The sequence below is a fragment of the Vulpes lagopus genome, chromosome 4, assembly GCF_018345385.1.
Source record: "Vulpes lagopus strain Blue_001 chromosome 4, ASM1834538v1, whole genome shotgun sequence".
Classification (NCBI taxonomy): domain Eukaryota; kingdom Metazoa; phylum Chordata; class Mammalia; order Carnivora; family Canidae; genus Vulpes; species Vulpes lagopus.
In genome coordinates, this window is record NC_054827.1 from 50,069,858 (window position 1) to 50,096,287 (window position 26,430).

General features: G+C 34.9%; 1 protein-coding gene across 1 annotated transcript in view; it reads left to right on the forward strand.

Annotated features, from left to right (window-relative positions):
• Positions 1-26,430, forward strand: part of TRIM24 (tripartite motif containing 24) — a 94,050-nt gene that overhangs the window by 44,404 nt on the left and 23,216 nt on the right. The window contains exons 5-9 of the mRNA XM_041751060.1: positions 3,732-3,864; positions 9,500-9,616; positions 12,915-13,029; positions 16,580-16,726; positions 25,889-26,006. Of these exons, the coding sequence (XP_041606994.1) occupies positions 3,732-3,864; positions 9,500-9,616; positions 12,915-13,029; positions 16,580-16,726; positions 25,889-26,006 (630 nt within the window). The remainder of the gene's footprint in view (positions 1-3,731; positions 3,865-9,499; positions 9,617-12,914; positions 13,030-16,579; positions 16,727-25,888; positions 26,007-26,430) is intronic.

Consider the following 26,430-nt stretch of genomic DNA (forward strand, 5'->3'; position numbering starts at 1 on the left):
GTGATGATGACATTGAGGACTAGAAGGATGACTGAGTCAGGATCCAAATTCTTCAATAAGTAAAGGAAGTTTATAAATGGGTAATAGGATATTCTAATTACCTAAATCAGAAGCTCTATAGTTATTGTTGGATAGTAGGCACAAACTAGGATGACCTAAGCCAACTAGAGGTGTATGGTCACTCTATTTATTGTGATGCCTACATGACATGCACATTAAGGAGAAGGGTACGGGGGAGCTGTTAGGATATTCACATTATAATAGTGAGCCATTTTTGCATTGCTAGAATTAATTGCATTTGGTCTTGATGTGTTGTGCTTTTAATAGTCTTTTACTATATTGCTAATTTTCTCCAGTTATTTTCCTTCTTTCCAACTCATATGAGTTTTATGCATTTTTGCCTATTTTGGATCTGACTAGATGGAGGTTATCTTTTTGTTTTTATCCACAGAAACATTTGCTCTGAAATTTATCTAATTATATTTTATATATATCTTTAGGTCATTATTTTTCTTTAATTTCTCCCAGCTTACCTTAGTTTTATTTTAAAGTTCTAATACTAACTTCCTTGACATAAATACTTGATATTTATTTTTTGTAGAATTATAAATGTTTAAAGCTTGATATAATTTGCCACTTTGATTTCTACTATATTTTAAATACTCTGCATTTATGGGGGCGCTTGGCTGGTTTGGGTGGTAGAGCATGCAACTCTTGATTTCCAGGTTGTGAGTTCAAGCCCCACATTGGGTGTAGAACCTACTTAGTTAAAGAAAAAAATCTAAGTATTCTGCATTTATGGTTCTGAATCCTAGACTTATGAATTTTGTGTTATTTATTACTTTGGTGCATTATAAATAATGATATGGAAAGGAGGCCATAATGTATATTAAATGCAAAAAGCAAATTCCTTAACAGTCTGGTTATTATGAATCCAAGAATTCATTAAAAGGAAAACAAAAGTGTTCCCATTGCTTGGATTTTTTATTTGTTTCCTGTTTCAACTGTATAGTTTCATTATGATCAGAAAATGTGAGTCCGTGAACTCTTTCTACGTGCTGGCATACAACATAAGGTTTTTGTAAATATTGTTAGTACAGGTGACCTTTGAATAACATGAGGCTTAGGGATGCTGATCCCTCCATAGTCAAAAATCCACTTTGTAAACCTTTGATTCTTCAGAACTTTACAGTTAACTACTACTAGTACCAGTACCACTTTACTGGTAAAAGTCAATTAATACACTTTTTTTAAAAAAGCTTTATTTGGGAGGGATAGTATGTGTGACTGCAAGTGCACAGGCATGTGCACACAAGTGGGGAGTGGGGCAGAGGGACAAGCAGACTTCTCACTGAGCAGGGAGCTGATGCTGGCTAGATCCCAGGGCCCTGAGATCATGATCTGATTTGAAGTCAGATGCTTAATGAACTGAGCCATTCAGGTACCCTAGAACACATTTTGTAAGAAGTGTATGTGTGTGTATTGTATATTGTGTTCTTACAAAGTAAGCTAGAGAAAAGAAAATGTTGAGAAAACTAAAAGGAAGAGAAAATACATTTATAGTAACCATACTGTTTTTTATCAAGAAAAATCCATGTGTATGGACCCAGGCACTTAAAACCTGTGTTGTTCAAGGATAAACTCTATATGAAAATAAATTTTAGATAAATACAAAATTTATATTAAAAGGAGAAACCATGTAAGTTCACTCTAAGGAAAAAAAAAAACCTTTTTATAATTAGGAAAAAGCCTTTCAAGAAGCAGTTCTCTAAAACTAAAGTCATAAAAAATAAAACCAGATTCGTTTTTCTGTAAAATGTTTTAAGGATCTTTTTGGGAAAATGACATAAATCAAGTCAGACTGGAGAAAATATTTCTAAAATCTTTGGCAAGCAATGTATCAAATGTGTCTGCAAATTGGTAAGAAAGACACTTGGAAAAAATAGCAGAGGTTGTGAACAGACAATTCTTAGAAGAAATACAAATGGTTGATGAGTGTGAAAAGTTGTCCAGTTTCAGTTATTAAAGAAATATGTCTAAAGATAGTGAAATCTTTTTTGTTCTGTGAGATTGGCAAAGATTAAAAGTACTGACAAAACACTGTTAGTAATGTAGGCAATAGCCACTCTACACTGTTAAGAATACAAATTGGTACAAGTTTTTTTTTTAGGAGCATGTATGTTTGTAGAAATCACCCTCTGACCTAACAGTTGTGCTACTTGGAATTGATCTGTGGAAACATTAATCAATGACTTATACTTTTATGTGTGTATTTCAGCATTATATACAATATTAAAAAATGAGAAACAGTGCAGGGCTTATATTCCATTTGATGAAATACTATACAGTTAATAAATAAGTCAACATATTTACTAACACAGAAAGGTATCTAAGAGGGGCACTAGGGTGGCTCAGTCAGTGAAGCATCTGACTTTTGATTTCGGGTTCAGGTCATGATTTCTGGGTCGTGAGTCGAGCCCCATATTGGCCTCACACTCAGTGCGGTGGTGTCTGCTTGAGGTTCTCTCTTTCCCTCAGACCTTCCTCTGCTCAAATGTGTGTGTGAACGCATGCTGTCTCTCAAAATAAGAAAGGTATCTAAGAGTTAAGAAATCTTATAAGATAGTTTGTGTCATTTTTTAATTTTATAAAACAAAGTGCCTACTAATGTATATAGTTAAATATAAATAGAAAAACAGCCAGAAGAACATATACCAAGCTACTAATAGTGGTGGTTATTGCTGAAAGTGGAATTATTTCTGAAATGTTTGGATTTCACCTATAATTATTAGTGAAATAACTGGTATTTATATTTAATCATTACATTTACTTGTATTCTTTTTTTAATTTAACATTATAACATAAGCATTGCTCATTAAAAAGTTATATGGCTGGGGCACGTGGGTGGCTTAGTCAATTAAGTGTGGACTCTCAATTTTGGGTTGGATTGTGGTATTCAGTTTGTGAGACCCAGCCCCTGTTGGGCTCCATGCTGGTCATGGAGTCTGCTTGAGATTGTGTTTCTCCCTCCTACTACCCCCCAACCCTGCTTTCTTTCTTAAGAAAGAAAGAAAATTAAAGTTACATGGAGGACAATAGTATGTAGTGAAAACTTTATGATTATTTCTGTGTTAATGGATATCCTCTGGAAGGATTTTTACAAAAGTGGGAAAATAAGTTTTTCATCACATTCTTTATACATTTTTATTAGATATTTCTGAATTCCACTTAAAACCGTCTTCTCCCGTATTTGGACTAGAAAACATCTAGTTGGTTCACACTCACTTAACCTGGGCTATTTTCTTAAGACTTCTTAATACAGAAAGCATATTTTTAACTACATAACTTTTCTTTTTCTCCTGGGTTAATTTGAATTTCTGGAAAGAAAAACTTATTTATGTTTTCCTTCTAAAATGCTGAGAATACATAATATATTTTTTCTTTTTTTAATTGAAAGTATAGTTGACACACAATGTTACATAAGTTTTAGATGTGCAACATAGTGATTTGACAAGTTTATGCATTATGCTCTGCTTACCACAGGTGTAGCTACCATCTGTCACCATACAATGCTACTTTAATATATATAAAGCCTAGTAGTAGTGATGGTGTTGGTGGAACTGTTTATAGCTCTTTTATATCTCAATGGTTTCAAATTTAAAACAATCTAATAATTATGTAGTATTCACTTACATTAATTTTCTTCTTTTTGCCTCCCATTATTTCTACAGAGGCAGTGGGTGTGACCAGTCAGCGACCAGTGTTTTGTCCTTTTCATAAGAAGGAACAGCTAAAGCTTTACTGTGAAACATGTGACAAACTGACATGCCGGGACTGCCAGTTATTAGAGCATAAAGAGCATAGGTACTGACATCTTTAATTACAGACACAGGTTTATAATAAGCTATATGAGAAATAGAGGACTGCTGGAACCCCAGCCAAATGGCAGTCAACAAAGTTTTTTTGGCCAGCAGTATGTTGGCTTGTTCCAGGATTTTTCAACTTGGGCACTGTTGACACTTGTTGGCTGGGGGTTGCTTCAGGTTCATTGTATGGTGCTTAGGTTCATTTTTTACCTATATTCACTGGATTCCAGTGACATCATCCTAGTTGTGACAACCGAAAATGTCTCCAGATGTTGCCAAATGCCCTGCAGAACAAAATCACCCTGAATTGAGAACCACTGGCCTGCACACTATTTGAAAATAAATGGAATTTGTTGCCAGTGTTGTGAAGTGAGGAGATTTTTACCTTAAGAAAAAAAAATTGGATCTTTGGGTTTTTGAGAAAATGGAACTTGTTACGGTCATGGCCCCATATTCTTATCAGCATTGAGTGGAATTCACTCACTTCAGTGTTCTGTAGAATGAGGCATGGGTTTCCCAATTCAGTATAATTCCTGCAGAAGCTTATTTTTAAATCTGACCTCCCATAGGCATTTGAGTCAGCAGCCACTGATTTATTTAAATAGTAAGATTCTGATTAATATAAACAAAATTGATTAAAATGATCTAGGCTCAGAAGCTGATGATTGGTTACCAGAGAGGTGGGTGAGGGGATGGGTTAAATAGATGATAGGTATGCATTTGGTGTGATGAGCACTGGGTGTTGTATATAAGTGTTGAATCACTAAATTATACAACTAAAACTAATACACCATATGTTAACTAACTGGAATTTAAGTAAAAACTAAAAAAGAAAAGAAAAAGGGAAAAAATGATCTAAGGTCCCAGTAATGGCAGACTAGATCATTTGGACCAAACCATACCAGTGAGGATAACTAGAATACCTGGACAAAATACAGAAGTTGATGATAAAATATCTAGAGCTTAGTAGTAAAGAATTACGAGGCCAGATTGGAGTGGGGAGAAAAAATAATAGCTTTTTTCCCCTCTTTGAGGCATTTACCAGGACTTTTGATAGGCCACAAGGGCTGAGAATGAGAAGATAGAGATTACAGGGGTTGAAGGCTTCTCCTCCTTGCCTTGATTTGGAATTCTGAAAGTCTACACTGTTTAAGTAAAGATGAATTTGGTACTACTAAATAGTACATGACTGGGACTGAAGCCTCAACATCAAATTCTTCAGGACCCAAAGATGAAGTAAATTGAAATAATACTGGTGCCCCAAGATGTACCTGGTAGAATTAAATATAAATCCTTCCTGAAGAGAAAAAACATCATCCTCTGTCTCAGATTTATTCAGTAATGAACTTTGCAAAATGGTCCAACACATAATTAGAAGTAATCAAGTATTCTAGGAGATTAGACAACATGAACAAAACCTGGCAGATACAATAAATAATATAAAAAGACCCTTAGGGCTACCTCTTTTTATATTGAAGAGACAAAATGGAAAATTTGGGTGGAGAAATGAAAACTATAATAAAGAATGAGATGGAAAGTCCAGAACTGAAAATTACCATAACTGAAATTAACTCATTATTGGCTGTAACAGATTTGACGTAGCAGGAAAAGAGAATTAACTAGAAGGAAAGTAAGAAAATACCCAGAATGAAGCATGGTAAACAAAAAGAAAGTAGAAGTAATACAGGGTGTAACTGGGGCCAAGAAGGAGAAAAGAGGGAATGGGAAGGAAGCAACATTTAAAGACAGAATATAATGGCTTAGAATGTGGTAATACTGAAGAAAGATGTCTAGCCCATATTTAGGAAGCCATAAAACTCCAGCAGGATAAAAAAATATATTTTTAAAATACAGAAAGAAAATAATTACAAAAGTAAAATTCTATACTCTGAACATTTTTTTAAAATGAAGATTAATGAAAGACATGTCAGATAAAATAAACTGGGTTAATCCCAGTAACCCTCACTAAAGTATACCTAGGCAAAAGAGAAATGGTAGTTAACAAATGGTGGAATGAAGAGCGATGGTAAGTATGAGTAAATCTAAATAAATGTTGACTTAGGAAACAAAACTGTCTTAGTGTTTTTTGTATATTTACACAATAGATGTTTTGGGAGAATATAGAGTTCATGTTGTAAGATTCATGAATAGTTGTAGAAGATGATAAAAAAGTACAAATTAGTATTAGATGATAAGTCTAGATCTGTATTTTGTAATGCCTAGAGTAATTACTAAAAGAATAGTAAAAGTGTCTAGGATTATCAGAGTTAACAGGGAGGGGAAGTGGAATCATTAGGCAGTCTAAAAACAGGCCAAAAAAGAAAAACAAAGAACAGATGGGATTTAATAAGGACTTGGTAAGTTGGTAAATCTGTAAATATATTTGTAATTATAACTGTAAATGGGTAAAATGTTCCAAATTAAAAGATTTTTGGCCTGGATAAGAAAGAGAATAGAAAATCTGCCATTTGCTTTTTATAAGAGGAACACCTAAAACATAAGTATGTAGAAAGAATAATGGAAAAAGATACACCACATAACACTACAAAGGCAAGCTGTTATATCAAAGTGCCTTGAGATAAAGAGGGACACTTTATCCAATAGAGGGGTCTCTTCATTTAAAAGATAGAGCAGTTCTAAATATGTATGCCCATAGCCTTAAAATATATAACAAAAAGTAACAGAACTTAGAACAAATAGACCAATCCATAGAGTGGGAAATGTTGACATTTTCAATAATTGACAAAACAAGCAGATTTAAAAATCAGGATATTCCACCAAGATTCAAATAACCTAAAGACTATGTGGACATTAAGGAACACTGTACCCAATAATGTGCATTCTTTTCAAACATGAAAAAAAAATTTAAGATTGACCTTATGTTAGGACAGTCTTAAATTTCAGAGGGTTAAAATCATATTAAGTCTTGGTGTAAACTCAATGCAGTTAAATCTAGAAGATAATAGATGAGAAAATTCTCCATATATTTGAAAATGAAGACCTGAAATTCATATGAAAGCTATATGCAGCAAAGCATGATCCTATACTGCAGCCTGGACTAGAAGGGGAAAATGATTTAGAGGACATGACTGAAACAAATGGTATAACTGGTATATGGTGTGTAGAGTAGGTGAGAGAATGATCTCCCTGTCCATTTTCTTAATCATTATAATATGGTTGCATAACAATACCCTGTGTTTAGAAAATGCATACTGATTATTATGGTGTTAAAGAGCTATGATGAGTCTATTTAAAAAACTAAGCTGTGTAAAGATATACATCTCTGTACCATGGCAGATTTAACTTCAAAGTTATTTCAAAATAAGCAGTTAGAAATAAATGTAAATAAAGCATTGAAGAAGAAATCCCAGTGGATATTAGAAGATACTTTTATCTGAATATTAGAAATAATATCCTAAATATATTGTAAAGGCCATGATGAGAGGAAGATCTATAGATCATTAAATGTATATATTAGACAGCAAGAATAAAAAAAGTAAATATCAAACATATATCTCAAATTAGAAAAATCAGTGAATAAACCTAAAGTGGGGAAAAGGACACCGTGAGCATATGCAGACATTAATGAAGCAGATAATGTCAGAAATCAAATCATTCAAAAGATTGGTAAATTGACAAATCCCTTTATGAGTGAATGAGAGCTGACCCACCCGACCAATGCCAGGAGCTAAAAGGAGGAGCATCAGTACATCTTCTAACAGCATTTAAAATTATGAAAAGAATATCTGTCAACTGATTTGAAAATTTTTACTTGAAAGAGAATAATTCTTAGAAAATACATCTTACTGAAACTAGCATAAAATAAGCTAGAAAGCCAGAATAGTCTTTTAATGTAAATTCATGATTTGTAAATTCCTCACAAAGAAAACTACAGACCCAGATGATTTAATGGACGAATCAACAACATAGGGGAGGTAAAATAACACCTTAAATTAATACAGCCTTGTCCAGAGAATGATGAAAGAATGTATTCTCTCCAACTTGTTTTATGAGGAATAAAAAAATGACTAGTCTCGTCCATGAAATGAATGAAAATTCTAAGAAATAAAATAGGAAACCAAATCCAGTAGTATTTTGATTTTTGGACAATATAATTACAACCTAGTTGGCTTTGTTTTAGGTATACTGAGTTCATCTAACATTTGAAAATCATTTGTGTAATTCATTACATTAAAAGAATAAAGGAAAAATTACATGATCATTTCAATAGAGACAGAAGAAACATTCTGTAAAAAATATATATCTATGTGTATATACATGTACGTGTGGTAGAAGATCTTATCTTAGCAAACTAGGAATTAAATAAATTTCCTAAACCTGATAAGGTTATCTGTAAAAAGAACTAGAAAACATCATAACAAAATATTGAAAGTCTTTATTTTTTTTTTAAATTTTATTTATTTATTCATGATAGACAGAGAGAGGCAGAGACACAGGCAGAGGGAGAAGCAGGCTCCAGGATGTGGGACTCCAGGATCACACCCTGGGTCAAAGGCGGCGCTAAACTGCTGAGCCACCTGGGCTGCCCAGAATATTCAAAGTCTTTAGATGGAGTTTAGGAACAAGATAAGAGTGACAGTTCTGACCATTTCATTTAATGTTACACTGTACCAAGGTCCTGAAGAGTGCATTATATACAAAGGAAATCCAACAGAATAATTAACTGTGTTCCCCCTTTTTTTTTTCTAATGCTGGCATCCCTATTTAGTGATTTAAGTGACCTTGTACTTTTAAACCACATTATGTAAATTACTGTATTTTATGCATTTTATGAAAAATTAATAAAACTGGTTATCTTCTACATTACTATTTCCCTGGAGCTACTCTTGAGTTATCTACATGGTTTGTCAGGGGTTATCATGTTCACTTCCAAGTTAAATTTTTTAAAGTGCTATATTTTATGTTGCTTAAAGCTTACTGCATTTAAGGCATAATAACATCAAGAGGTTGTTTTGTTTTTTTGTTTTTGTTTTTGTTTTTGTTTTTTACTCTTCCCATTTTTCCCAAAGGCATATATTTGTGACCTCTATGATGGCACAACTACCTGATATTTAAAAGTGATCTTTAAAATATATGTTTACAGGGGCACCTGGGTAGCTCAGTGGTTGAACCTCTGCCTCTGTCAGGTCATGATCCCGGGGTTCCAGGATCAAGTCCCACATCAGGTCCCTGCATGGAGCCTGCTTCTCCCTCTGCCTCTCTCTCTGTCTCTCATGAATAAGTAAAATCTTAAGAAAAAAATGTATGTTTACAGCATCAACGTTTCCTAGTTATGAAATTGTAAAATAATAAATAAATCTACTTAGATATATCTGTGATTACTTTTTGCCAGGTTGGCCAAGTGACCTAAGATGCTAAAACCATGCATGATGTTTATCTTTCCCAAATTTCCAAATTAATTTAGAGTATCCATGAATAATATATTTATAAAGACTCCCTCTTTCCTAGGGATAATTTGGAAAGCATGAAAAACCTGCCTTCTAGGGATATATTTGAGTGTTTTTTAAGATTATTTGTTTTTTATGATATCTTAAATAGTTTCTATTTGGGGGCTTTTCCTCATTTTAGATATATTAGCTTGAAATAATTAGCTTGTTTACTTATCTTTCCAGGTACCAATTTATAGAAGAAGCTTTTCAGAATCAGAAAGTGATCATAGATACACTAATTACCAAACTGATGGAAAAAACAAAATACATAAAATTCACAGGAAATCAGATCCAAAACAGGTACATTTACATTTGTGGTATTATAAAAAAAATCATCTTTATGTAATGTATTAAGTATATTCACTTTTAGAACATTTTACTTAGCTGGTGGTAAAAATAAGCCTAGGTAAGCTGTTAGGTGGCTCTAATAACACATAGTTTATAAGACTTTTCTAGAAACTTTTAAGTTCTGGAAACTGGGCTGAAAAGCATTCTTTTCAAAAACTGTTACGGTAATAAACTACATTGAGTAATGGCTCATTTACCTAGCAGATATTGAAAATTTATAACTATCTGGAGTTTCAAATTTTAAAGGAATACCAGGATTTAAAAACAAAATCAACTATTTTTGCTGGTATTGTAAAATATTTTAACACTTGATTATATATATATAACTGCCTTTTTTTTTTTTTTTTTTTTTTTTTTTAAATAACTGCTTTTTTAAGCATTGGTAAACTTTGAGATGCCTTCTCTGGCCTGTCATCTTTTAACTGCAATATGGTGGAGATCTTAGGACACCAGGAGACAGGGATCATTTAATAGTTTCATATACCTTTTATTCCTTATCAGATACAATACTTACATGGTTTCTGCTAATTACTTGTTATACTTTTTGCTTTCCAAAGGAGTCCTCCTCCTCAACTATCCGAAGGCTCATATTCACAAGTCAGTGATTAGGGGAGTAAACCACTAATCTCCACATGGAAGAAGAATGTCTAACCTTCCCCGCCTTTTTTTAATCCCTTTGAAACACACACTGACCTATTATAACCTTTACAAACACCTATGAAATACCAATCTCACTTTTTTTTGTTTTGCATTCAAAAGCGACCTATCACTGCCTAAACAAATCAAGAAATGCTATTTAGAAGGAGTCTAAATAAAAGAGGCCTCAGATGGGATTTGAATGTTATGCATAGAGGAGAAAAGTCTTTTGTGGTTCCTCTTCCTTAAGACCAGTCATCATATGGGGCAGCCCCGGTGGCGCCACGGTTTAGCGCTGCCTGCAGCCCACGGCCTGATCCTGGAGACTCGGGATTGAGTCCCACGTCGGGCTCCCTGCGTGGAGCCTGCTTCTCCCTCTGCCTCTCGCTTGCTCGCTCTGTATCTCTTATGAGTAAATAAAATAAAATCTTAAAAAAAAAAAAAGTCATCATAATCTGTTATACTTGTCATTTTGGAGCATGGCTAAAGTGGAACATTAGGAAATTTTTCCAGGGAATTCCATGATTGAAATGAATTCTTTTAAAGATATTCTTGAACATAATTTACCTTCTTGATGCTTCAGTATTCTTATTCTACTTATTTTTATTAATCGTGATAACAGTTCTATTTGTCTTTTTATTCTTTCTTACCAGCTCTCAATTCATTTTACCTCTTTCATATAACAAATGTATTAACCAAATACTGTTTCATTTACCATATTCTAATCACGATACTGTTTTTGCCAAATAGAGTAAGTGGTGGGTTAAAAGTTTTTTAAGTAGTTAAAAATTAGTAAAGGATATTATGGAATAATTAAGATAGATAGTTTCTAGGTGTTTCTACCATCTAAGTGGCAAATGGTAAAAATTGTAAAATAACTAATTCTGTGTAAAAGATCCACATTTGGGATCCCTGGGTGGCGCAGCGGTTTGGCACCTGCCTTTGGCCCAGGGTGCGATCCTGGAGACCCGGGATCAAATCCCGCGTCGGGCTCCCGGTGCATGGAGCCTGCTTCTCCCTCTGCCTGTGTCTCTGCCTGTCTCTCTCCCTCTCTCTCTCTCTGTCTCTCTCTCTCTCTTTGTGACTATCATAAATAAATAAAAATTAAAAAAAAAAGATCCACAGTTGACAAAATGTATTCTTGACTTTTATCTTATTCTGTCATTATGTATATGATATGAATATGATATGAGCTATAGGCCAAATTTCACTTTTTTGTAACATATGGACATCCATTTGCTCCAGTACCCTTTGTTTAAAAGACCATATTGTTGCTTTTGAATTGCCTTGGCTCCTTTGTAGAAAATAGTTGACCATATATGTATAAGTTTACTTTTGAACTCTATTCTGTTCCATTGTGTTTTTCTTTTTTGCCAGTACTCAACTTTCTTCATGACTGTAGTTTTTTATAGTAAATCTTCAAATCAGATAGTGTGAATTCTCCACATTTTTTTTTTTTTTACCTTTCTGTCAGTGATTTATACTGTTTTTACAAAGTCATACATTATTGAATAGAAAGATTTGGGTTTTTGAATTGTGGTGAGACTTAAAGAATCCCTGGATTAGGTGCTAATTGCTCATATCTGTGTAGACTACCTGATTATAAAAGGATTACATTTATTGGGCTGGCTTACTTTGATATTCATTTTTATGCATGTGCAAACATGGCATTTCTCGTCCTTTCTTCATCCTGTTCAGCCATTATGAAGATTTAAATTATGGTGGGCAGGGCTGGGGGGTGTTGTTTGCTTCTCAGATCTATCTGGGTTTCTTGATCTTATAGCCAATATTGGTGCCAATTAATTTGCAACAGAGAATAAAATCTCTGCCCTATTGGTTTTAAGTTTTAGAGGGTAACTATTGGAGAAGCTGACTGGAGAGATGAAACTTTTAATTTATCTTGGAATCTTCAGTAGGTGGCCCATTATTTTCTTTTGCTTCTATAAGATGCTCTGGTGTGATGCTATGTATTTTCTTTCTGTCTAGTTCAGTCTCCATGAAAACGGCATTCCATTTTCTCTAATCAAAGGAAAAACTGTACATGGTATTTGATGAAATATAAGTAGTAGTTAGCTGCTTATTTCAAGAAAATGTGTTATTAAAAATAGCAAACTACTATTGTTCTCTTTGTCTCTGTACAGGTATAATGAATGCTGTTACAGTTAAGATGACTGAGAGTGACACATTTACACTTTCCTGCTGCTTAGTTACAGTGGATACAGTCAAACATTTTCAGAGTCATGGTTTTCTTGTTTATAACTTTTTTTTTTTTTTTTTTTGGTCCACCCTTTTAGGCCAAGTATTGATTTTCTTGGATGATTTTCATTATGATCTTTCCAAACCATATTTTCTTAAAATGTGTTCTTTCTCTTGCAATTTTATACATTTGATTTTAAGATTGAATTAAATGACTATGTCTTTTAGAAGAACTATATTTCTGCTGTGTCATTTTCCAGAAAGTCCATTTACACTGAAGGACCCCTAGAAATAGCTGAGCTTTTAATAGTTGAAAACATTTTGGCCTAAATTAGACATTAAAAAATAAATTTTAAATATTATAAGACAATTTTCTGCCTTAGATTTTAGATTTTTCCCCCTTTCATTTAATTTTCAGGATAATTGAAGTAAATCAAAATCAAAAGCAGGTGGAACAGGATATTAAAGTTGCTATATTTACATTGATGGTAGAAATAAATAAAAAAGGAAAAGCTCTACTACATCAGCTTGAGGTAAGTTACTGTTAATGGACAATATGTTATAGCAATTTAATTCAGTATTTTCTGATGTATTTGTGAATTTGAAATCCCTGCCTTTTTCATACAGCTGTTTCCATTTATGACTCAATAATACTTCCTCTCTATTCCTAAGTTTTCTTCTGCCAAGTTCTACATTGTACCTGACAGTTTATGGCTTAGTGTGTATTTGATAGCACAAAGCACAATGCCTTGCTTGAAGAAGGAGCTCTGTAAATGTTGAAGAGATTAATCATTTTAGATTCATTGAAGTGACAACTTTTTTTTCTGGTCTTTCCAAAATGAAAAATTTTCGGAAAGGTAACTAAGCTGTATTTCATTTTTTTTTAATAATAAATTTATTTTCTATTGGTGTTCAATTTGCCAACATACAGAATAACACCCAGTGCTCATCCCATCAAGTGCCCCCCTCAGTGCCCATCACCATTCACCCCCAGCCCCCACCCTCCTCCCCTTCCACCATCCCTAGTTCGTTTCCCAGAGTTAGGAGTCTTTATGTTCTGTCTCCCTTTCTGATATTTCCTACACATTTCTTCTCCCTTCCCTTCTATTCCCTTTCACTATTATTTATATTACCCAAATGAATGAGACCATATAATGTTTGTCCTTCTCCGATTGACTCATTTCACTCAGCATTACCCTCCAGTTCCATTCACGTTGAAGCAAATGGTGGGTATTTGTCATTTCTAATGGCTGAGTAATATTCCTTAGTATATATAAACCACATCTTCTTTATCCATTCATCTTTCGATGGACACCGAGGCTCCTTCCACAGTTTGGCTATTGTGGACATTGCTGCTAGAAACATCGGGGTGCAGGTGTCCCGGCGTTTCATTGCATCTGAATATTTGGAGTAAATCCCCAACAGTGCAATTGCTGGGTCGTAGGGCAGGTCTATTTTTAACTCTTTGAGGAACTTCCACACAGTTTTCCAGAGTGGCTGCACCATTTCCATTCCCACCAACAGTGTAAGAGGGTTCCCTTTTCTCCGCATCCTCTCCAACATTTGTGGTTTCCTGCCTTGTTAATTTTCCCCATTCTCACTGGTGTGAGGTGGTATCTCATTGTGGTTTTGATTTGTATTTCCCTGATGGCAAGTGATGCAGAGCATTTTCTCATGTGCGTGTTGGCCATTGTATTTCATTTTTAAACATACACTTATTTAACCTTCTGAGAAATTAGGAAAAGGATGTGCCTCTGCTTTTGACATTTTATAGTCTTAGCTGAGAAAGCAGTATGTAGGGAGGGATGTGCAAGGCACTTAGGATAGTTGTTTCTCACCATGGTAAGAAAGATATTATAGTCTTCATAGGCTTTATTATACTCATGAAGGTGAAGATCCAAAGTCAGTGTTTGACTCCAACTAATAATGAGGTTATAACCTCTCTGTGGTATATTAACATACTATTAAATGCATGGTATTTTAGTATTATTTTAGTTCTTTGGTGCAGAAAGAATTCACAGTAAAGCAGCAATTTACAATGAAAAGAGAATAAGAATTCTGACGTTAAAGATGAAAAAGAAAAACACTCCTAGAAATAATTTAATTCAAACTCTTTATTTTAAAAAAAAAAAAAAAAATAAAAAAAAAAAAAAAAAAAAAAAAAAAAAAAAAAAAAAAAAAAAAAAAAACAAACTCTTTATTTTGTAGCTGACAAAATTATAAGGTCTTTGTGAGAGAGTCCTCTCCTTGGGAAAGCGTGGTCATTCCCATGGTTTATCAGACATAAAGGAAACAAAGACTAAAGTAATTCTCTGTTCTTTTAGAAACAAATACTTATTTAGTGAAGAAGTGTTCTGTCTAGGCGGCCTCATTTACAAGAACTATTTTTTTCAAAGTTCTGTGATTCCCTTTTTTTTTTTTAATAGAAGCAGTGTTTAAACAATTTTAAAAGTTTTCCAAGTTCTGCTTAAAATCAAACATCACTTAGATTTGCTTTCTCAGAGATTATTAGCAGTGCGTGCATTGCTGTGGCTCTTTTCAGACATTTCTGTAAATCAGAATCACTTGAAGATAACAAAAGATTACCAGATCCCAAATCTCTACGAATGAACTTAGTCATCAGTACTATTTGTAATCAACTTTATTGACTCATAATTTCTACAGCACCTTTTAAATATGTTAATATTTTCCTGGTTTACAGAATCCTCCTTAAAACAATTGGAGCCCCTTTTATCTAAGAATCCAGGAATCGGCCCAAATAATTGTTAACCATACAGACCCAAGTAACTAGGGCTTCTTATTGTCAATATGCAAGCTCTCCAAAAGTCAACAAAACTTATATTCTGTCTATAATGTCTCCAAAGAAATACTGAGGCTATTTCTGACCTCTGTAAAAAACAAGTAATCTCTAAACTTAAATTAGATGTGACAAAGCCATTGAGTGTCATTGCAGTTTTTCCTTTAATTCACTTCAGCACATGTGTATTTTCCAAATTTGAAACTAACTAGGGTCAGGATCTAGGTTCCTTTTTTTATTGAGAATCTAAACCCATATTGGAGTATGACAATTTTACTTTTAAACTTCAGAACCAGTAGAAAACCCTGTTGTCTTCCCCTTTCCTTGCAGATAAAAATTTTTGGATAGAGAACTTTAAGATAACCCAAGTTCAGTGCTCTCTCCTTTTTTTTTTTTTTTTTTTTTAAGATTTATTTATTTTAGAGGATGCACACACAAACGGGGGAAGGGCAGTGGGAGAGTGAGAATCCTGAGCAGACTCCCTGCTGAACACAAAGTCTGACACAGGACTCAATCCCAGGACCCGGAGATCATGACCTAAGCTGTGAAACCGAGTCAGACACTTAACCAACTGAGCCACCTGGGCACCCCCAGTGTTCTCTGCTTTTGATTAACCTCTGTTCTTGTTTGTCTACTTCCCTTAGAGAAATTCTGTATTCTGATTTTATGTAGCTTTTCTGAGAATACATTGGCACCACTAATCATTTTATCATTTAGCTCCCAAGGTAATTCTCAATAGACAAAAATCATATCCCTTTTAACCACATGAGTGTGTCTACCGTATGGCATGACTGGGCACAAAGTGGTTGCAATCAAGACTAGAATGCCTGAAAAGTGAAATCATATGATTGCACAAATCGTATGATCTGGTAACTTTATTAGATTGCTGGTTGGTAAATCTTTTATTTGTGAGAATTAAATTTAACAGGCATTTACTGTATCATAGCTAATCCCTGGTTTTTGCTCCTTTTTGGATACTGGAAGATGCACAAATAGAGACTGAAGTTCCAGAATATGTAAAACTAGACCAAGGGCCTGGGGTGGAGGTATGTAGAGGCAGTGATGGCAGTGGTGATGGTGGTGACAGTAGCAGAAGCTCTGTAGTGTTCTGGCAGTTTTTTGTGGCAGTAAGAGTGACCATTTATATACTAAGGGGGAAAAGCACTAAGCATATTTTAAATTGCTATCATTTGGATTCTCAGAGGTGGCAGTTATTCTAATTTGATAATCTGAAAATGACCATTAAAATATATGCAGGACAAATTTCGAAATTTTCTTATTTTCAGAGTCTTGCAAAGGATCATCGCATGAAACTTATGCAACAACAACAGGAAGTAGCTGGACTTTCTAAACAATTGGAACATGTTATGCATTTTTCTAAATGGGCAGTTTCCAGTGGCAGCAGTACAGCATTACTTTATAGCAAGCGACTGGTAAGACAGACTAAGTATGGCATTTAACATACCACTAAAACATAGAAACAGTGGAATTATTGGAATACTTAAAATTCAGAATTGTTCATTGGTTTGTTTGTACTTCATTGCCCTTTACCTATTTTTTTTTACCTGTTTCTAACTTTAATTGATCAAAAATTTAAAAAATATATTTAACTGCCATTGTTGAGGTATAACTTCAATTTTAATCCATCATTATCTTTGTTTTCTTCTTTTCCAGGTTTTCTCTCAGAGGCTATTGAACTTAATACTAAAAATAATGATAGTAAATATTTCCTAATCACCTATAGTGTGCCAGACACTAATTTTAAGCATTTTCCATGTAATATTCCACTTAAACTTCTACATTGGATTTTGGGGAAGGTTTTTGTTTGTTTACAATTTTTATTTTAATTCTAGTTCGTTAACATATAGTGTAATACTGGTTTCAGGAGTAGAATTTAGTGATTTGTCACTTACATAAACAGTGCTCATCAGAAAAAGTGCCCTCCTTAATCCCCATCACCCATTTAGCCTATCTCCTGCCCACTTTCTCCCCCATCACCCCTCAATTTGTTCTCCATAATTAGGATCGGCCCCCCCTTTTTCCCTCCCTTTTCGCCTATGTTCACCTATTTTGTTTCTTAAATTCCATATATGAATGAAATCATATGGTATCTGTCTTTCTCAGACTGACTTGTTTGCTTAGCATGTTGCTCTCTAGCTTCACTCGTGTCATTGCATATGGCAAAATTTCATTCTGATGGCTGAGTAATATTCCTGTGTGTGTGTGTGTGTGTGTGTATACACTGGTAAGATAGACTTTATCCATTCATCAGTCAGTGGACATTTGGGCTCTTTCTGTAATTTGGCTATTATTGACAATGCTGCTATAAACATTGGGGTGCGTGTTCCCCCTTTGAATCAGGATCTTTGCTTCCTTTGCACTACTAGTGGTGCAATGGCTGGGTCATTTTTATAACTAGGTATATACCTAGGGGCACCTGGATGAAACATTCAGTTAAGCTTCCAACTCTTGGTTTGGCTTAGGTTGTGGTCTCAGGGTCATGAGATTGAGCATGGAGTCTGTTTAAGACTTTTCCTCTGGGGATCCCTGGGTGGTGCAGCGGTTTGGCGCCTGCCTTTGGCCCAGGGCGCGATCCTGGAGACCCGGGATCGAATCCCACATCGGGCTCCCGGTGCATGGAGCCTGCTTCTCCCTCTGCCTGTGTCTCTGCCTGTCTCTCTCTCTCTCTCTGTGACTATAATACATAAATAATAAATAAAATTAAAAAAAAATCTTTAAAAAAAAAAAAAAAAAGACTTTTCCTCTGTCTCTTCCCCCCCGCCCCCGCGGGGGGGCCCCCCCCCCCGCTCCAGCTCACTCACTTGTTCTCCCTCTCTCTCAAATTAAAAAAAAAAAAAAAAAAAAAAAACTAGGTATAACTATCCATCTTTATTGTATGAATAGTGAAACCAAGGCACAGAGTTAAGTAACATGCCTAAGGTTATTACACAGTAGGAGGTATAACCAAAATTCTGTCTTGGACACCTGAGTTTAGAGGCTGTGTTTCTCTTGCTGACAGTACATTGTTTACTCTGGCGTCCATGTATGGTACTGTATATTGCAACCCCATTTGCTATGGAAGAGTGGCTGTGTGATTAGATGAACAATTTTGATAGTAGTTCAGAACCTTGCTACTGAAAATATTTAGTCACTGCAAACTATTAATCACCTGAAGATTCTCATTTAAGAGTTGTAAAGTGGAGCCAAATTCTATATTTCTTACAAGCTCCTGGGAGATGCTAATGCCACTGTTCTAGAACTATGCTTTAGTAGCAAGGATCTAGAAGATACTTAATCACTGGAAGTCAAACCATATAAACATTTTTAAAAATTCCTGCCTTACCTTCATTTTATTAAAAGATTCCACAGAGAGTTATCCTTTGAAATTGAATTAGGACATCCAAATCAGTTTTCTGTTCACCTATTCCATTTTTGGAATCAAGTGGCAGAATTTTTCTGTGACCATTTTGTAATAAGGAAATATACTTCTGGATAAACTTCTATAAACTAGGTTCAAATATTGAGTTCAAGACTTACTAAAAAAACTGATTTGTAACTATTTCTAGAACTACTCCTAATCATGAATTGTATTCACTCAGAATTTTTCTTTCATAATATTTAATGATGTACTCTTTCTTGGGTCTTTTTTTAACTGCTTTATTGGTGTAATTAAAAACAGCTTCTGTATAGTACGTATCTTCTCTGTTTTCCTGAATATTCTTCTGAGAGTTAAACAGAAAAAGAAGAGTATAAAATGAAAGAATTGTCTTTTTTTCAATTAAGAATGAAAATTATGAATATTGAATATTGTTACTACATATGTGTAAGAAAACATTCATATAGATATTTAGTAACCTGTTTAAAAATTTCTCTAATTTTATTAATGTTTTTTTTTTTTACAATTATGAGAAAACAAAATAGGAGATGAGATTACTTAATCTGCAAAATGATCTCTTGACATAGGAGAGAGGGAGGTTATTCTTTATATTATACATAGGAGAAAATGAGTTTGCAAATCATAAAGAATCAATTATAAGGGACCAATACCTAATTGACAGAATTATTTTTTTTTCTAATTTTTAAAAGCCTGTGAAATCCAAGTGGGCCTTTAGGCATTACCAATAGCCAGTGTAGTTAATAAAATGATTTGCCTTTAATGTATACAGAGCTGAGGTTCACGATTATTTGTAAACACTTACAAGAGTTTCCAACCTCGAAAATTTTGAAAACTGCTGTATTCTACAACCCTGCTCTTCATAGTTCTTATGCTTGGTATATATAGCCATGTTTACTCAGGTTATCTTTTTAAAAATTGTTTTATTTTTCTTTTTAAAGATTTTATTTATTTATTCATGAGAGACACAGAGAGGCAGAGACATAGGCAGAGGGAGAAGCAGGCTCCCTGGGGGGAGCCTGATAGGGGACTTGATCCCAGGACCCCAGGATCATGACCCAACCCAAAGGCAGATGCTCAACCACTGAATCACTCAGGTGCCCCCTAAGGTTATCTTTCAAATGATGGCTTTTATGTGCTTAAAAAAAAATAAGAAATGCCTTGCAGGCCTGAAATTTCAAGCCTAGCTTGCAATTCTCAGTTCATCTTTTTGCTATAGGAATTGTGGTCAGTAAAAGACCCAGTGGAACAGTGGAATCTTTTCAGAAGTCCAGTTTTAAACAGATTTTGAAACATTTTCACAGTATTTCCTCAGGATTCTTCTATCAACCTGGTAACACTGAATTTATCCTTATATTATGTAGAAGGAAGGCAAGAAGTATTGACAGAAGAAAGACCAGGAGAGTAAAGCACTATCATTCTTGTTAGTAGCTGTGAATATTTCTATACTACTAGAATTAGGAAACTATTAAGTTATAAGTAGTAAAAAGGAATGCTACAATCTCTTTTCTCCTTTTTCCCTTCCTCCCATCTAATTACTCTTAGAAGACCTTTATGTTTTCCCGAATGTCTCATTGCTAACACTTTGCTTCTTATCCTTTGGACTCACAGTATATGATGCTGTCTTGACTGGGTATTGGTGCCTTTTCCTAGAATGCTGCCTCTTTCTCCTGAATAACTAATGTTCATCATTTTAGAGACTACCAGCTGCAGTTTAGATTTGTCCTCCTTTCCTCTTGGCAGCCTTTCATGACCAAGACTGGATTGGATTTCTCTTCTATGTGTTTGCAAATCCTTTGTGCATATGTCTATCATACAATTATTGATTTTTATGTACTATTGTATTTGCATATGTTTCTATGACTCATTAGATTTTATACTTCTCAAAGGTAGGAATTTTGTATTACTCAGTGCTTGATGTATAGGAATGAAACAAAAGATTGATGGTTAAAATATGGCAGATAACATCTTCTGTCAGAAGCTCAAAGTATAGACAAAACTGCATGTTAATTTTTACCATTGGAAATTCAAATACTAAATTTCTTCTTTAAGTTTATTTTAACTTCAATAGAAAGGAGACAGTGTTGCTCTCTTGAAAGCTGTTTTGATATCTTTTATATTTCAAAAATTTTTTTCATCTTTTGCTTTTTGAAGTTAGCTAAGTTTTCAATGTGAAACCTGAGTTCATTTAAGTTTAGATACATCTGAAAAGATTAATAAAGTATAGTTAGTTAATGAACCTTATGTTCTACACCAGCCAGGCTTTATGATTTTTCAGAACTATCTAAAACATTTGTCAGGAATTTTTTTATTTTATTTTATTTTATTTTATTTTATTTTATTTTATTTTATTTTATTTTATTTATTTTATTTTATTTTATTTATTTTTATTTTATTTTTTATTTTATTCTTTTGTGTATCAGGATTTTTGACAGAGTTTACATTTTATATGGGTAATAAAATAATTTGATAGAGAGCTCTTACATCTTGACAACAAAATACATCAGGAAAAAAATTGTTACTTCAAGGAATAGTTTGGCCAAATTTGGTATTACTTTTAGACCTTGGCACAACTTAATTAGCAAATAGATGCTAGTTATCTGAGTTGTAAATAAATTGTCTTTTTTAGCTTCTCATCAGCAAAAGGGATTTACAGCATAGTACCTGAAAGGGGGAAAAGTATGTCCCAAGGGTTTTATTACCTCATAGTTCCTTTTAATTAGAGCTGATTTTCTTTTAAGAAAGTGCTCACATTTCTGATTTTAACCATTTTTTTCTGTGCAAATGATGAAGGGAAAAATCTTATGTCATAATGTAAAGTGATAAATGTAGAAAGAATAGTAGATGGTATAGAAGCACATTTGGTCACTATCATAGAGGTAATTAAGGAGTCCTCAGAGTATGCTAATCTAGTGAGTAGAGAATTGACGGAACAGGATCTCAGTGTAATCTTAGAATACCTCTTTGCAAAACACTAATCAGTTACAAAGGGGGAAATCCAGTGAATTTAAGGTGGAGAAACAGGGCAGCAAAATTGCCAGGTGATGAGGATTTGTATCAGCAACTGTGAGAAAGATTGAAATCCTGAGCTTCCCGATCTGATGTACTAAGAAATACACATTATCATTTGTGTGGAATTCCTGACAAGAATGCTCTACTAAATCTGCTCAAGAGGAATTCTACTCAGACCCGGGTTGAAGGTCATCTTGCATAATATAAGGCCTGAGCCATCAAAGGACATGAATGACAGGGAATGATTAAGGAACTGCAGAGACATGGGAACTAAATACAACCTATATTCTTTGAGAGCATCCTAGGAAGTACCCTGTTGGGAGAATTCCCATTTGAATATGGTCTTTGGATTGGATGGTAGTACTGTGACAAACATGCTTTCTGAATTTGGAGCTTGCCGCTTATGTTAGAGGATCTTTGTGTTAAGATGCACTCACTGGAGTGTTTGGAACAGAACTTCATGTTTGCAACTTGCTGTCAAAAGGTTCAGAAAAAGACAAGAGTGTATGTGTGCAGAAGCATTTGGGCAGGCACGGAGACAAATGTGCTAATAATACATTAACAGGTGGGAAATCTGGGTGAAGAGTGCTTTTTAGTTTTTCACAATTTTAAAATTATTTCAAAATGATTAAATTTGGGGAATGATGAAACTATTTAGGAAGGAAAGTTCTTGGAATGATTGTTATGGTTTGCATATTAACATTTTTTTACAATAAGAACTAATAGAGGATGCAAAAATTTAAGAAAGGGAGAAAAACTTAGGGAGAAGAACATTGTATTGACTGCTATATGCTGCACTACACACTGTGCCATGTATTCCACATAGTCCCAAAATAATTTCATGTTTTATGCCTAAAATGTATTATAGCTATTGGAAATAGTTTAGCAACTGAAGTAAGTTTATTTATTCAACGCTTACTTATTGAATACCTGCTGTATTTCAGACAGCATTCTAAGCACTGGGAGAACAGAAAACAGAATCTTTGCCTCAAGAAGTTGCATTTTAGTGGGAAGAGATAGTACTGAAATAAGTAATACCATGTAACAGCATACATATTTTAAGTGCTCTAGAGAAAAGTAAATTAAGGAAAGAAGTTGAAAGAGGGTGATATTTGAGCAAACACTGAAAAAAGTGAGGAAGCAAAACCTGAAGGAAGTAAATATTTAGGGGATACTCTGGCAGAGCATACAGCAAGTGCAAAGATGGAGATGGGAGTTTTTGTGATATGGATACAAGGAGTCCTGGGGGGCCCGAGCAGAGTGAAGGAGCAGAAAGTTAGTACAAGTAAAGTCAGAAAAGTAATGCAAAGTCAAATACCACAAGCATGGTAGTTCATTATGAGGACTTTGGTTTTTAATCTGACTGATATGGGGAGCCATTGGAGAGGGGGGTCTTGAGGACAACAGAGTATGATTTACATTTTAATAATCACTGTGGCTGAGAATAGACTATAGGTATTTGAGGGCAAGGAAGAAATAAGGGAGACCAGTTGGAATCTTACTGCAATGAGGTGGCTTTTCCAAGGTGGTAGCAGGAGAATTAATAGAGTTGATGAGAAAACTGGTAGGATTATCCATATCTTTTAAGGATAGAACCAGTAAGATTTGCTGACAGGTTGAACGTAGGGTGTGAGACAAAGAAAGGAACTAGGGACTAAGCAGTAAGGAAAATAGTGCTGCCAGTAGTGGAGATAGGGAAGGTTATAGGACAAGTAGACTTGAGGAAAAAGATCAAAAGTTCCCTTTTAGACATACTAAATTTGAGTTGCCTACCAGACATCAGATGATGAGTAAGAAATTGGAAATGCAAGTTCAAAAAAGAGATCCAGGGATCCCTGGGTGGCACAGCGGTTTAGCGCTTGCCTTTGGCCCAGGGTGCGATCCTGGAGACCTGGGATCAAATCCCACGTCGGGCTCCCGGTGCATGGAGCCTGCTTCTCCCTCTGCCTGTGTCTCTGCCTCTCTCTCTCTCTCTCTGTGTGTGTGTGACGATCATAAATAAATAAAAAAATTAAAAAAAAAAAACAAAAAAGAGATCCAGACTTGAGATACAAATTCAAGAGTCATTTATGACACTCTATGAGATCACTAAAACTATGTGTGTATAGGAGAAAAGAAGGCAGTTGGAAGACTGAAAGAACCAACACTGGAGGCTGCAGTGGTGCATTGGAATCCAAACCTATTCTCAGTGGCCACCAAAAGTAGTAGTTGGTGGAATATGAGCAACACCACGAGAGTATAATATACTGAAAGCCAAGTGCCGGAAGTGGCTTTAGGAAAAGAATGGGAGGAGGGGAACAGAGAGCAGTAAAAATAGCCGGTAAAAAAAAAAAAAATGAAAATTTTTTTAAGAGTTTGCTGTAAAAAAAAATAAGGCAAAAAAACGGGGCAGTGGATGATAGAAACGGAGCCAAGAGTTTTGTTTTTAGCCAGCAAAAGTTAAAACATGTTTATATGTTGATAAGAGTGATCCAGTAAAATGGAAGCCTAGGTGAGGGAAGACGTCTATGAGTAGGCAAGAAAGGTTGGGTACTGCTGCGTAAGTGGAAGGACTGGCTTTAGAAGCATGGCCATTTAGGGGCACCTGGCTGGCTGTCGGATAAGCATCTGACTCTTGATTTCAGCATAGATCATGATCCCAGAGTCCTGGGATCAAGCCCCACATCAGATTCCATCCTCCGTGGGGGAGTTTGCTTGAGCACACATGTGCTCTGTCTCTCTCAAATAAATAAAATTAAAAAAAAAAACAACACGCCCATTGAATCCATTGTAATAGGAGGAAACACTAATATAAGTGGTGAGAATTTGTAGAAGGTCCCTGACTATTCATTCCTACTCTCTCAGTAAAAGTATAAGCAAAATCAGCTGAGATTGAGCATGAGGGAGGAAGGAGGTGGTAGAGATTTGAGAAGAAAATCTGAATAGTCATTTAGGAGAGTAGGGAAGTAAAGTACTAGAAAAATGTCATATGATAGCCAGCCAAACTTAGGGGCCCACATGAAGTAAATAGTCATGTGTTACATAGTCCAGTTATATCTGGCCAAAACTTGGGTTTAACCAGGGTTGTTTGGGGGAAAGATCGAGAGGGAAGGAAGTATATGTGATGGAAAGAGGTATTGAGGGTATATGCAAGGAAATGATTATGGTGATTGACCCTGGATTTCAGCTGGGTAAGGTTCCTGGTAAGGTGAGATCAAAGGATAGGGGGATATTATAAGAGCAAACACATGTAGGACCTTTAAGGTTTATAGGATTATTGGTACCTAGAGGAAGTAAGTTGAGAAGAAGGTTCAGCTGGTTGGATATTAAAATCTCAAGAATTATGACAAGAGTGATATTGGAGATGGTGATAGTGAGCCAGGAACTCAATTCTTCAACTAAGGGAGAATGATCAAGTATTCAGCGGGACCACAGTGTGGAAGGAGGTTGGCAGCGGTGGGGTGTATGGTGTGGTAACATGAGATTCAAAACAGAGGAGCAAGGAGAACCATCCCACTAGCAGGCCTAGTTATGGGCTGTACTTACATCTCCTGAGCAGAGATTGTACTTTCCATAACTCATTAGCCCTTTAAGTTTTGAATCCTTCTTTAAAAAAGTAAGTAAAATAAAAGAGTGAAATGTGTTTTTAAAAATTATTTTACAAATATTTAGTTGGTGATTCTCTGAAGTTTTAATAATTCAAAAAATTAACCATAACCTATCACTTTAAGATACTTTTCAGTTTTTTTTAAAGATTTATTTATTTACTTATTTATGATAGACATAGAGAGAGAGAGAGAGAGAGAGGCACAGAGACACAGGCAGAGGGAGAAGCAGGCTCCCTGTAGGGAGCCCGACGTGGGATTCGATCCTGGGACTCCAGGATCGCGCCCTGGGCCAAAGGCAGGCACCAAACCGCTGAGCCACCCAGGGATCCCCACTTTTCAGTTTTGTATTCAATAGTATAGCTAATTGAATTATATTTCAAAACTTTTAACATGTTTTAAAAAAAAAAAAACTTGACATGTTTTGGAAAGAAAACTTTGTTGTATATGTTGTTGTAAAATATGTTGTATGTCCACATTTTATAACTTAGATACAATTATTTTGTGTTAGCATACATACTGGAGACCATTTTTTGTGTATTTACTTAATATATTGTTTGCCTGATTAAAGACACCAATGTTTAGTTGTCTTTCCTTTTTTCTAGATTACATACCGATTAAGGCACCTCCTTCGAGCAAGGTGTGATGCTTCCCCAGTGACCAACAATACCATCCAGTTTCACTGTGATCCTAGTTTCTGGGCTCAGAATATTATCAATTTAGGTAGGCCTTTATGTCGATTTTCTCAAAGTGCCATTTGTTTCTGGAACTATTAATGATTAGGACACATTATTGAAAATGTATTTCCTTCTAACCATGAAGCGCTTTTATCACCTTGTTTTGAAGGCATGGAGTTTTTGCCAGTATTTTATAAATGTTATGTATATGTGTGACACATGCATGAATAATACAACAACACATGTAAATAAATGGATGATAGGAACATCCTTATGACTCACAGGTGTCTAGACTTTGGGATTTAGAAGTTTTTTTCCCCATAGAATCTTGCTTGTATGTTAACTGTAGGTTTATTAGAATGGGGTAATGAAACTTTTCACTCATGACTGACTGCCATTGATACAGGATTTTTTATTTTTGGAGTGTTTTCTATTAAAATAGTATTTCTCATATTGGCTTTTTATACCCA